Source organism: Manis javanica, chromosome 10 (genome assembly GCF_040802235.1).
Source record: "Manis javanica isolate MJ-LG chromosome 10, MJ_LKY, whole genome shotgun sequence".
In the NCBI taxonomy this organism is placed as follows: Eukaryota; Metazoa; Chordata; class Mammalia; order Pholidota; family Manidae; genus Manis; species Manis javanica.
In genome coordinates, this window is record NC_133165.1 from 81,101,440 (window position 1) to 81,114,716 (window position 13,277).

Consider the following 13,277-nt stretch of genomic DNA (forward strand, 5'->3'; position numbering starts at 1 on the left):
AGATAAACTTGTATTGCTATATACTTTCCTCTTCTAACTGCACTCACTGCATCCCACAGGTTTTGGGCTCTTGAGCTGTTGTTTTCATTTGTTTCCAGATATTGCTCCATCTCTGTCTTTATTTGTCCATCGATCCATTGCTTATTTAGGAGCATGTTGTTAAGCCTCCATACATTTGTGGGCTTTTCTGTTTTCTTTGCATAATTTATTTCTAGTTTCATACCTTTGTGATATGAGAAGCTGGTTGGTACAATATCAGTCTTTTTAAATTTACTGAAGCTCTTTTTATGGCCTGGTATGTGATCTCTTCTGGAAAACGTTCCATGTACATATGAGAAGAATGTGTACCCTGCTGCTTTTGGGTGGAGTGTTCTCTAGATGTCTGTTAGGTCAATCTTTTCTAATGTGTTGTTCAGTGCCTCTGTCTCCTTACTTATTTCTGTCTGGTTGATCTGTCTTTTGGTGTGAGTGGTGTGTTAAAGTCTCCTAAAATGAATGTGTTTTATTCTATTTCCCCCTTTAGTTCTGTTAGTGTTTGTTTCACATATTTACGTGCTCCAGTGTTGGTGCATAGATATTTATAATGGTTATATGCTTGTGTTGTACTGACCCCTTTATCATTATGTAATGTCCTTGTTTGTCTCTTGTTATTTTATTATTTTGAAATCTCTTTTTTCTGATATAAGTACAGCTACTCCTGCTTTCTTTCTCCCTGTTATTTGCATGAAACATCTTTTTCCATCCCTTCACTTTTAGTCTGTGTATATCTTTGGGTTTGAAATGAGTCTCTTGTAGGCAGCATATAGGTGGGTCTTGTTTTTTAATCCATTCTGCAACTCTTTGTCTTTTGATTGGTTCATTCAGTCCATTTACATTTAGGGTGATTATCAATAGATATGTACTTGCTGCCATTGTAGGCTTTAGATTTGTGATTACCAAAGTTCAAGGACAGCCTCCTTACTAACTAACAGTCTCTCTTAAATCACTTATTGCCCTATTTCAAACACAATCTAAAGGTTCTTTTTCTTCCCTCTCCTTTCATCTTCTTCCTCCTACACTCTTTATATATTGGCCATCATATTCTTCCCTCTTTGTGTATCCCTTGACAAACTTTATGAATAATTGACTTAATTTTATATTTGCTTCATAATTAATTGGTCTGCTTCCTTTTCTGTGGGTCTATTTTCTCTGATGACAACTGTTTGGCTTTAGGAGCATTCCCATCTAGAGCAGTGCCTTTAGGAGATCTTGCAGAAATGGTTTGGTCGTGGTGAATTTGGTCAACTTTTGCTTATCTGGAAATTGTTTAATCTCTGCTTTAAATTTAAATGATAATCTTGCTGGGAAGAGCATTCTTGCTTCAAGGCCTTTCTGTTTCATTGAATTAGATATATCATCCCTTCTGGCCTGTGAGCTTTCTGCTGAGAGGTCTGCTGATAGTCTGAGGGGCTTTCCTTTATAAGTGATATTTTTTCTCTTTCTGGCTGCTATCAGTTCTCTCTCCTTGTCCATATCTTTGCCATTTTAATTATTATATCTCTTGATGTTGTCTTCCTAGGTTTCCTTGTGTTGGATGATCACTGCACTTCCATGACCTGAGTGACTATTTCCTTCTCCAGATTGGGGAAGTTTTCAGCAATTATTTTCTCAAAGACAATTTGTGTCCCTTTCTCTTTCTCTTCTTCTGGTACTCCTACAATGCAAATATTTTTCCATTTAGATTCATCGCACATTTCTCTTATTATTCTTTCATTCCTTGAGATCCTTTTTTCTTTCTGTTCCTCAGCTTCTTTGTTTTCCTGTTCTCTAATTTCTATTTCACTTACCATCTCTTCCTCATCTTATCTTCTTTTAAATCCCTCCATTGTATGTTTCATATCAGATACTGTATTTTTCAAAATTTCTATCTCTTTGTTGAAATCTGAGATCTTAAATATTTTTCTGTAGCTCTGCAAGCATGTTTAGGACTTTTACTTTGAAATCTTTATCAAGAAGATAGGTGATTTCAGTTTAATTAAGCCTTCTTTCTCATGTTTTTTCTTGAATTTTTGTTCAGTACAAATTCCTCTGTCTCATCATTTTTTTTTTAGTGTTTCTTACGTGATAATAGATTTGTGTAGAAGGTGCCCTCTAGTGCCCATAAGCTCAATTTCCTGTGCAGGAGCCCCAGCTGCTGGCATGATGTGGGTGTGGCATCTGTCTTGCTTTTCTCAGCATCTTCTGATTTCAGGTGGGCTGTGTGGGCTGTTAGCTGATTGCAGAAGTGGGGAAAATACTCTTTTGAGCTGCTCTGGGTGGAGCTGCTTTCCTTCCAGCCTGCCATAATGATGGGGAACAGATGAGCAAGACCAGGGCCTACCAGAAGGAAAGAGCTCTTGGGGCTGGGCTGTGCATGTGCACTGGCTGTGGGGGAGGAGATGCCCTCCACCTGGCCTGCTGTGATGATGGGGATGCTGGTGAATAGGAAATTGCCTTCTGGGAGGAAAGAGTTTTTGGGGCTTGTTCTTCCCAGCTGACCCAAAATAGGGCTGAGCAGGCTTTGGAATCTCCCCCTGCCTACCTGGAAGTAACATTTGAGAGTCTGTTGGCAACCTGGAGAGCATTATCTGCTGCTGCAAAAAAAAAAATCTGAATGATTATCTTCCACAAGAGTATCTTCTTGTTTGGTAATTTCAGTTTCTTTTCCACCATCACCACCACCATCACCATCACCAAAATCACCATCACCACCACCAAAATTACCATCACCGCAATCATCAAAATCACCATCACCATCATCACTAACATGTGCCACGGCAAGTGGTCTCTGGGATGTGTTGCCAGTGAGCAGAATGGAGCATCTGAAGCTCCTGAGGGCTCCTAACTTGTTTGGCTTGGAGAATATTGTTGTCTAGCCCCATCAATCACCAGAGCACCATGCAATGTGGGCTTTGTTCCCAAAGAAAATCTCCAGGGTGAGGTGTTCAGAATTCTGGGCTTTTATTCCCTCCCCATTCTATTCCTCTTCCTCCTTCCTGTGGGCAGGGGTGGGAGGAGGGTGTAGGTCCCATCAGATCATGGCTTTGTAACTTTACCCTTTTCTACAGGGTCTTCTCTTCTTCTCCAGATGTGGGTGGTCAGTTCTTCAGTCTTCAGGTTGGTTTTGGGCCTAGTTGTATTTGCTGTATTTTTGTGTTCTCTGTGATTTGGGGAGGAGGTTTTTGCCTTGCCTTCCTACACTACCATCATTTTTCTGCCAAATATAGTTTTTAAGTAGATATATCTGTTATTTTTCAAATACTAAGGAACTAGAATGCTGTACGGAGAAAGAAACTGAAGTTACCTAACAAGAAGATACTTACTCTTATGGAAGATAACCATAGCTTTAGTTGACTGTGTAATTGTGATGATTCTAAAGATGAAATTGTAAATATAGAGAGTATCAAATATGTGCACAATGTCCCCTCATGGAGACATACACATTCAGATATATATATATATATATATATATATATATTTTGCAGCAAATAATGCCCTCTAGGTTGCCAACTAAATCTTGTTGGAGATCCTATTCAGTTTTAAACCTAAGAAACAATTTCTTATATCTCAAAGGTGAAATAATATGTCATTTATTTTAATTGTCTGAGAAACGGAAGGTGAGTTTTAGAGCATTTTGAAAGAGATGATTTCTGATTTTTCTGGGCAAAGATAGATTTTGATATAGTAAAGTAATATGAATATTTTATTATTTCAGAATCTTATGGATGTACAGGAGTTCTCTGTATTGGTTAATAAAGGGTCCTTCATGACCAAAGTTCAAGCATAACTGATGAATCTAATATGCACTGAATTTTTGCAAAATACCAAACAGAGGCAACAGTGGAAATTGTGTCCTTGGAGAGAATAAAATGCAATCTTTTTATTAGATACATTCTATGTGCAAAACAATAATTATCTGATGAAAATATATTTTTGGGTGCTCTGCAACCAATAAATAATGAAATTATAAAAGACAACAAAATTCCTTTATGTCTGCATTTTCAGTGGAAGAATATGTAACTATACTTGTAAGTAGTATATACAGTCAACTTCTTAATTATTATTGTAAATATTTTTCCATTTGCTTTGTACTGTATTGATAAAGCATTATTTCATAAAGCTTTCCATATTTAACTATATGAAATCAGAGTTCCTCATCTGTACCACCAATGATGACACACAAACTATATGATTAAAGATTTATTTGTCATTCTTTCACTCTTTGAAATGTATCCTAGGTAGAGTCCAGATATTTTTAAAAATTATAAAAAGTTATTTTAATTATTTTAATATTTTTTACCCCTATGGTTTTTATTTGGTGTGAAAAACTGTTATTTCATCTGTTTCTATTTATATTAAATTGTATTTTTTCCTCTAATATGGAACTTTACAAATTTAAATATGTAATATAATAAATGGTTGAAAAATCAAAATTTAACTTAAAAAGTATACTCAAAAAAGGTTCACTAAGAAAACAAAGCCTACCATTTGCAACAACAAGGATGGAGCTAGAGGGTATTATGCTCAATGAAATAAGCCAGGCAGAAAAGACAAGTACCAAATGATTTACCTCATTTGTGGAGTATAACAATGAAGCAAAACTGAAGGAACAAAACAGCAGAAAACTCACAGACTCTGAGAAGGGACTAATGGTTACCAAAGGGGAGGGGTGAGGGAGGATGGGTGGGGAGGGAGGGAGAAGGGGTTCATGGGAAAGACAGTGTAGCCCAGAGAACACAAGTAGTGACTCTGTGACATCTTATTGCACTGATGGACAGTGACTGCATTGGGGTATGGGTGGGGACTTGATAATATGGATGAATGTAGTAACCACATGTTTTTCATGTGAAACCTTCATAAGAGTGTATATCAATGATACTGTAATAAAAAGTTTACTTTAAATAAATTATAAAGGATCCCAAAAAGTTTGTAATAAAAATGGGCTATTTCTAAAATTGTGGCAGGATATTTTTCAATGGAAAATAACAGATTAAAATGCTCTTTTAAGGAGAATAAAAAAAAGTTTCCAAGCTCATTTAATTTCCTATAAATTTTTTGTGTATATGGATATGGTATATGAATGTCAATCATTAAGTCATATATTTATCTATTCCAAAAAAGCTCAGCTCTCATATTCTAGGTATGGTATCAGGTATTAGATTGTTGACTATTTTCCAAATTAAATACCCTTCTCTTCTAACTATCATCTCTCTCTCTCTCTCTCATCTACCTATCAACTAACTATCCATTTATTGAATTGGAAGTTTTACATATTGATAAACAAACTAAACTTTGGAATCAAAGATCTGATTGCATCCGCTGCCCATAAATTCTGAACTTTGTTATTACTGTGAGCATGTAAAATTATTTTCTTCTTTCTCAGATTTTTCAGTAGCAAAATGAAATTATATAATTATGTGCACTTTGCTCATGATGATGATTAAATTGAATAATGAATGCACAATGATTAGCACAGTACTTTCTGCTGATCGTTCACAGTAAATAGTCCATACATGACAGGTGTTACAATAATTAGAACTATTTCAAAAAGTTTGAATTTAGGTGCACATTCTCAAATCACTGAAGAAAATATTTATTCTCAAAGCATAATATTATGCAGAAGTTCTATTTTTTTTAACATTGAATATGGTCGCTTTTAAAAAAATAAGCAGGGGTACTATTTGTGTTATATATCCATATATTGTTTCCTAATAATAGATTGACATGTTAAAAAAAGTCAAAGAAATTATCTTGGTATCTTGACACATTATTATTTATGATCTAAAATAATCTGATGGTTTGCAGTGTCTACATGTTTTTCTTGAAATGAGTATTTTTTTAATGTGAAACCCTCAGTATTTTATATCATTATTCCTGACACAATAAACTTATTTTAAATTGAATATTAAAGACAAATGCCAACTGGTGTTTTCTTGGCTCTTTTGAGTATTTTTTTCATCTGCCCTCTACCTCCTTTGAGACAGTGTCCCCTTAGCCTACCTGTAGAGAAGACTTTGCTCCTTTTAAATGATTTGAGCCCATTAACTATTCCCCAAGTTTCAAGCTAATCATCTCAGCTATGATAATCTTTATGAATGCTTGTGAGGTGGAATTTGTTGGACACACATCTTACAAATTATTTGGTATTAAGAAGAAGATTTTATTAAAAATGTTTATTACCCAAGTCATAGATACTACAGTGTGATCAGGTATATGTGAGAGTGAAGAAAAATTAATTTACTAAAATAGTCACACATCAGCTTTCTGATTTGAATTAACCTGACAGATTATAAACAATTTTCCTGCCTACAGAATTACTTATTGTCTTCCAGTGAGTGTGTTTGACTTTCCTTATGGTTGGGCCCTGCTCTTATAGTCTAGAGAAAGAAAAAGATGCACCAACATTTGCTGCTAATGGTAAGTAAAATAGTGTTACTCCTTTTCTTTCAAAAATTTAAGAATAACTACAAATACCATGTAAGCTAGATACAAATAACAAATGTGATATTTTATTTTTCCACTTTGAATAAGACTAATTATTCCTCATTTTCTATTTTTTGCATCTGTAAATTAAGAGCATTGTTTGATTTTTGTGCTTGCACCTGCATTTCTAAATCTTTTGTGGGTTTAAACCAGACACTGCTCTGTAGAATTGCAGAAGTAATGATGATTGTTCTATTGTGTCTAGATAAGCCTGAACAACTCTAGAAGTCAAACAACTATAAGTCAAAAATATTTTCTACAGTTTGAAGGATACTTCTCTTGGATAATTGACTTCACATATTTTAATACATTTTTTTAAATAGAAAACAATAGCTCTTTTGGGAGTGCTAATTCTGATCAACACTTTGAGCACTGACTACTTTTCATTGATAATTATTGATGCCCAAATCTGCCCTGGTTGCAGAACAAATATCTGCTTCTGGTTTTGAAATAACTCTGATATCAATATTGAACTTACAGGATGCTCAATGCATTTTGCAGTAAAAGTCAAAGTTCAAGCAAGGACTTTATCAACAAAATGAACAGGGCTGTATGAAGGGGACATCAAGGAAGAAAGATTTAGATTCACCTATAATTCCCTAAGATTTACCATTTCCCTCAATAACCTGGAGATAATTCATTGGAAATTTAATATTAAGTGGAGAAAAAACTGATGAGATATGAAAAAATTGCAATGAATTGCCAAAGGAATAAAATTATTAGTTTAAATAATGTGGAGTTCATGAATTCATGTTTGAGGTAATAGGTAATGGAAAAAAGAAATACTTCAGAATAGGCAAGGATATACATTGGCAAAATTTAATTAATAGTAGGAATATAATTTCAATATTTTTTATTTAAAAGAAAAAACACTGCATATTATGTGATGTTACCTTTTCTCTCTGGCAGTACTTATGTTCTAAGCTTATTTGAAAATAATTTTTCTAATTTGCAAAATGGTTGCAAAGGCCTTCTTAGGTTAAAAGGAAAATGAAATGCATCACTAGATTCACTTTAATTGAAAATATGGCTGTAAAATATATAACCAATCAGTGTTTTGGACTCACTAACATTTTGCATTCATAAAATAATACATTAAAGAAGTTCGAAAAAAAACAAATATCCTACTGGATGATTTTCTTTGATAGGATGTTATTGAGAATGAATTTTTTATGGAAAATATAAATGCAAAATAATATAATATCTCACTAAAAAAGAACTTTATTTTTAATTATTATCGAAAAATTGCATATATTGCAGAAATAATATCTGCGTGTACATATGTAGACATTAATAAAAATGGGGACAATTCATATAAACCTTTTTGTAATTTTACATCTAAAATACAATTAGAATATTTAATTAGGATATATATTCATCAATGTCCTCACTTCAAAATGTAATTATCTGAATGAATAAAATTATTTGAAGAGCTGCTTATTTTTTAAATATTTAGATTGTTTTCTGTCTTTAACTCTTAAAATATACCATGACATATAGCTTATATAGAATATCTAATATGGAAATTGAAATGTTTTTTGAGAAAGGTAAATTTCCAATATCTTTTCTGAATAGTTGAAATCCGTTTTGTCTGTTTACTGAAATTCTTATTGTTGTAATAGTTTTCATTCATTTACTTGGATATTCCTTCAAAACTCACTGTTAAACAGTAAAAGGCCTGTCCAAACTTAAACCTTCTGAGTGGATCATCCTTTTCTCAAAAGCCATTAGTATGTTCATTCTCAGATCCATACCTGATTACATGTGGAGTGGCACAGTTTCAAGTCCAATTTCTAGTTGCTAATAGGCTCCCACCATTGTTACATTTCTGCTTTATTATTCGCTGTTTTCATCATGGCCATATGAGAGTCTGGAAACTTCCAATGCAAACACTCCATGAAGATAGTCACCTCATGTATGTAAATCATTGCACACTTCCTACAACAACGCTTCCTTAGATTAATAGTCACTGAGGAGGTGTATGACTGCTTGTTGAGGACATGAGGACATGGACAATGTGACAATAGAAGGGATTTTCACTCCAACAGACCTACATCTGGAAAGTAGAGTTAGATTCTACATACTTGTAACAGGTGAAGATTGTGAAGAGATGTAATTCATTTTCTGAGTTCTTTCTTACTATTACGGTCTTGGTTACATGTGCAAAATGTTAACATCTTAATAGATATCACTAGTTTTTTGTAATGTGCTTATATCTGCTTTACATTCAGTTTCAATTTTTCCTGGATTCAATTAGTATTTATTTTGTCATGGTATTACATGCTTACACTTTTTTTTCATTTGTCCTTTTCTATGTCTTCAACAGCTGTGCCATTGAGAAGTTTGAAGAGGCTTTAAAATGTCACTTTAACATGAAATCTAAAGTTTCAGAATTTAACTCTAGGTATTCATTGATTACAATGGCATAATTTTATTTTGATGAAGTTAATGATCAGAAAAGAATGAATCATTTTTTAGCCCTTAACAAATATTTTATCTAATTTATTTAACAAAAGGACAAATTTGGAGCTGATTACAATGACTGGAAGTTTGCAAGTAAGGTTGAAAAAAACCTTAATGGGGTTTGCAAGTCAATTTCGAAAACTGAGGTGATTTCTATGGTGTTCTTATTCAATAGCTCTTGTTGCACATTTCAGATCATATTTTAACACCATGGAGCCTTACCTTGTAAATGGGTGTGTTTGAGAATATGGGTCCTTTTCATGGAGACTTACCTTGTAAATGGGTGTGTTTGAGAATATGAGTCCTTTTATATATCATTTCCTGGACATAAAGCTACTCATGTAGTTTCTTATTTTTGTACCTTATTATTTCTGGAATTTTTTTAAAATCATGAAAGAGAAATGAAGAACCTTACAAGGAAGGCAGAGTTTATCCTTTTGGGACTGACAGATAATGCTCAGTTACAGATTGTAGTCTTTGTATTTCTCCTTGTAAATTACATGATGAGCATGATAGGAAACTTAACCATCATCGCCCTCACTTTACTGGATTCCCAGCTCAAGACCCCAATGTATTTCTTTCTCCGGAGTTTCTCTTTCTTGGAAATGTCATTCACAAGTGTTTGCATCCCCAGATTCCTGATGAACATTATTACTAGGCAAAAGACCATTTCCTATAATGATTGTATATCTCAGTTATTTTTTTACATATTCTTGGGAGTTACAGAATTTTTCCTTCTGGCGGCTATGTCCTATGACCGCTATGTTGCCATCTGCAAACCTTTGCATTACACAGCCATCATGAGCAGTAGAGTTTGCAATCAACTTGTACTCACTTCTTGGGCAACTGGATTCCTGTTTATTTTCCCTCCACTGATTTTGGTTCTTAACCTGGATTTCCGTGCTTCAAATATCATTGATCACTTCATTTGTGACATTTCTCCTATCCTGCAACTTTCTTGCTCAGACACACATTTACTAGAACTCATTGCTTTTCTCTTGGCTGCGATGATCCTCATTGTCACGTTGTTATTAGTCATCCTTTCTTACTCTTACATTATCAAGACAATCCTAAAATTCCCTTCAGCTCAGCAGAAGAAGAAAGCCTTTTCTACCTGCACTTCTCACGTGATTGTTGTATCCATCACTTATGGTAGTTGTATGTTCATGTACATAAAGCCGTCAGCAAATGAAAGAGTCATTTTAAGCAAAGGAGTAGCTTTGCTCAATACTTCAGTTGCTCCTTTGTTGAACCCTTTCATTTATACCCTGAGAAACCAGCAAGTTAAAGAAGCCTTCAGACAAGTATTTAGAAAGATATTTTCTGCTTCAGACAAGTAATACTATTTACTGACATAATAACATGAAAACAAGAAAAGCATTGAACAAAAACTATTTTGACTCTTCTGACTTAAGAGCTGATCTCTAATTTTTAATTATTTGGCTTACTTAAGTTCATCTGAGATAAGAAACTCTTTCCATTCTGTTCTTCTTCACTTTAACTTTCTGATCAAAAGTGAAACTTTTCAATATTAGAAATAAAATTGCAAAATATATTTTCTCTAAAATAGTGTTAGAGTGAAAGGAGGGGTTTTGGTTGTATTATGGAATATAATTATTTTTGGAGAGCTATATCTGTTAAATAATAAATAAAAGCACCATATTGTTTTTCAAAGACATGTTCTTTAAAATTCTTAGGTCTATTAAACTCTGTCATTTATTAAATATGTTTAATTGCCCCAAGAGATCTTATACTTTAAGAGAATTTTAAAGAATAATTTTGTAAAGTAATTTTTTGAAATGTCAATAGTAAATAATAAGAGAGCATAATTTCTTTTTAAATGAATCATCTTTCATATGTATGATTTTATGTTGTGTTAGGTAGATTTTCAATATTGTAGAAAATGGAATATTATTTAATACACAAGAAGTTGATTTCTCATACAACCTCTTTCAAGAATATATACACAACTTTAATCTCTTGAATGTGTCAATAAATATATTGAATAAATGGGAATATGATGAATTTGATGAATTGTCATACAGAAATATAATTTTTAATCTTGTACAGTTTCATACATGATATCAAATATCAGTTTCTTAAAATTCAAATGAGTCCTTAAATATAAAATTGTGTCTCATTTCCTCCAAGCCTGGGAGGTGGATCCGTGACTCTCTGAGCTGTACATGTGTCCCTTTTCTCCTAAAGAGGAGTCAGTTAGTGCTCCGATGTTTGTTGTTTTTTGTCAAAGCAAGAAGTAAATACTTTAGAACTGTTAAATAGCTAAAGTTATTAAAATGTAGTTTTCTACATTGTTAAAAGGAAAACTTCAAGAATATAAGGTGAAAAATGGCTGAGGAATTGTTCAGATTAACAGAGAGCAGAAATGAGAACTAAATGCCATGTGCACCCCTGGATTATGCTAGGCCTGGAGGAAATAAAAAGATACCAAAATCATTCCTGGGACAATTTATGACATTTTAATATGCACTAGGGATTAGATAATATACAAATGTCATATTTTCTGATTTTGATCATTATACTTTGGTTGTGCAACATAATAACCCTATTAGGAAACTTACGCTGAGGTAAGTGAGGTAGTTAGGGATAAAGACACAAAATCCAACTTTCTATGAAATAGTGCAGAAAAACATATATATATATACATATATACATATATGTATACATATACACACATATATATAAATGTGTGTTATATATATTAGTATTATATATAAAATATTAACTTAATAAGTACAAAAACAGAGAGAGAGATATGGAGAGAAAAATGATAAAGTAAATCATACAAATCAAACAAATGTGGATCTAGATAGAGGGTCTATCAAGTACTTTTACTATTTTTGGAACATTTCCAGAAGTTTAAAATTACAAAAATGTTACCAAAAAGCAAGCTTGGACCTAGACATCCATCCTCACAATATAAAACCACCCACTCCTGGGGACTTGCCTTGTGTGGGTGTTCATGATGGACTATGGACTATATGGAAATTCCCAGGTCACTCCTTCATTTGTGAGTAGTTGACTAAGCAGTGAGTGAAAGCTATTCAATACCCTAGGCATTGACTTATTAAGAGGTTCAGAATTTCACAGTCATATACAAAAACTGGGATATTAGAATTTGTTGAGGCCCAACAGTTGGTATTTTATTAAGAAGCTTGGATGTTGCACAACACATGGGGAGGATTTACCTGCTCTCAGATGTTCTCATAATTAGGAAGCAATGCCTTGATTTCCAATCAGTACTCATATGGTCCTACAATGATTGAAGTTTTCACTTTCTATTATTTTCTTTTTAATGTGAAACTGCTGCTAAAGTCACTCTTACTAATTAATTTCTTCTGGGTTTTTGAGTAATGTAAAGAGCCTATGTAAACATAGTGATAATAACAGCATATAATAACAATGTATTAATTATAATATTCTTTACTAAGTTTTCAAGGTAGAAGGCATATGGATGCATTTTAAATCAAATATGATTCATTTATACTTTCATTGCCAAAGTAACATTGCTATCTCAGAAAACAATGGAGTGTGTACGATCATCCCTCCGTTCTTTAATGTAATGCCTCTTCAGTATCATCATGTTGATGCTGGGGTTCTTGTTCACAGAGTCAAAGAATGAACTTCACAAACACTCAAAAGTAGGAGAATAAGAGAGAGGCTTTTACATAGAGATAAAGTGAGAGGACAGAGCTCCTGGCTCACACCGGGAAGGGAAAAGAGAGCCCAGGGAGTGGTGTGTTGTCTAGGGGATTTATAGGCAGTTGAGAGAGACAAAGGGCTAGGGATATAGACCTGCTAAGTCTATTTTTATCTTTGAACAGACATTAAATTTCTTATCAGTCCTCTGGGTTCTTTATAAGAAATTTACTGCTCTGATTCCCTCCTAGGATAGCAGCTTCCTGTTCTGGGAGCATATCAATCAAGACTGCCTGCCTTGCTCTCCAGGTGGGCTGAATTATTGTCTGTCTGTTAAATTGTATGTTAGGAAACTTACTTTTTAACTAATTGGGTTTTAAAATGCAGTCTTATTTTTAATCCTTCCTGTTTTTACTATGTTGTTTATGACTGGGCTTGCTTGCTAAATCAATTGCCCAGGTTGAAAATTATTTGTTTTGGTAGGGGTTTCTTTGCACATTGTGACATTGTCCTGACCATGATTATCTTGCTTTGTTTTTTCCCCATAGGCCCTCTCCCTACTCTGTCTAAACCCACAGTCCCTTTCTCAATGTTTTCAAGTATTAGGAAAACATATAAATGTGCTGTGATTCAAACAAAATTTGGTCTGTGAA

The 13,277-nt window shown here is 33.6% G+C and overlaps 1 protein-coding gene across 1 annotated transcript; it reads left to right on the forward strand.

The window, feature by feature from the left end:
- The first annotated feature begins 9,365 nt into the window (after positions 1–9,365).
- LOC108385975 (olfactory receptor 6C70-like) lies at positions 9,366–10,304 on the forward strand. Its single transcript, XM_037002184.2, has one exon. It carries the CDS (start codon positions 9,366–9,368, stop codon positions 10,302–10,304), a length of 939 nt encoding a protein of 312 aa, XP_036858079.2.
- Positions 10,305–13,277: the final 2,973 nt, after the last annotated feature.

What these genes read in the sequence shown, in the direction of transcription:
- LOC108385975 (XM_037002184.2), top strand. Translation starts at nt 9,366, where the DNA reads ATGAAGAACCTTACAAGGAAGGCAGAGTTTATCCTTTTGGGACTGACA.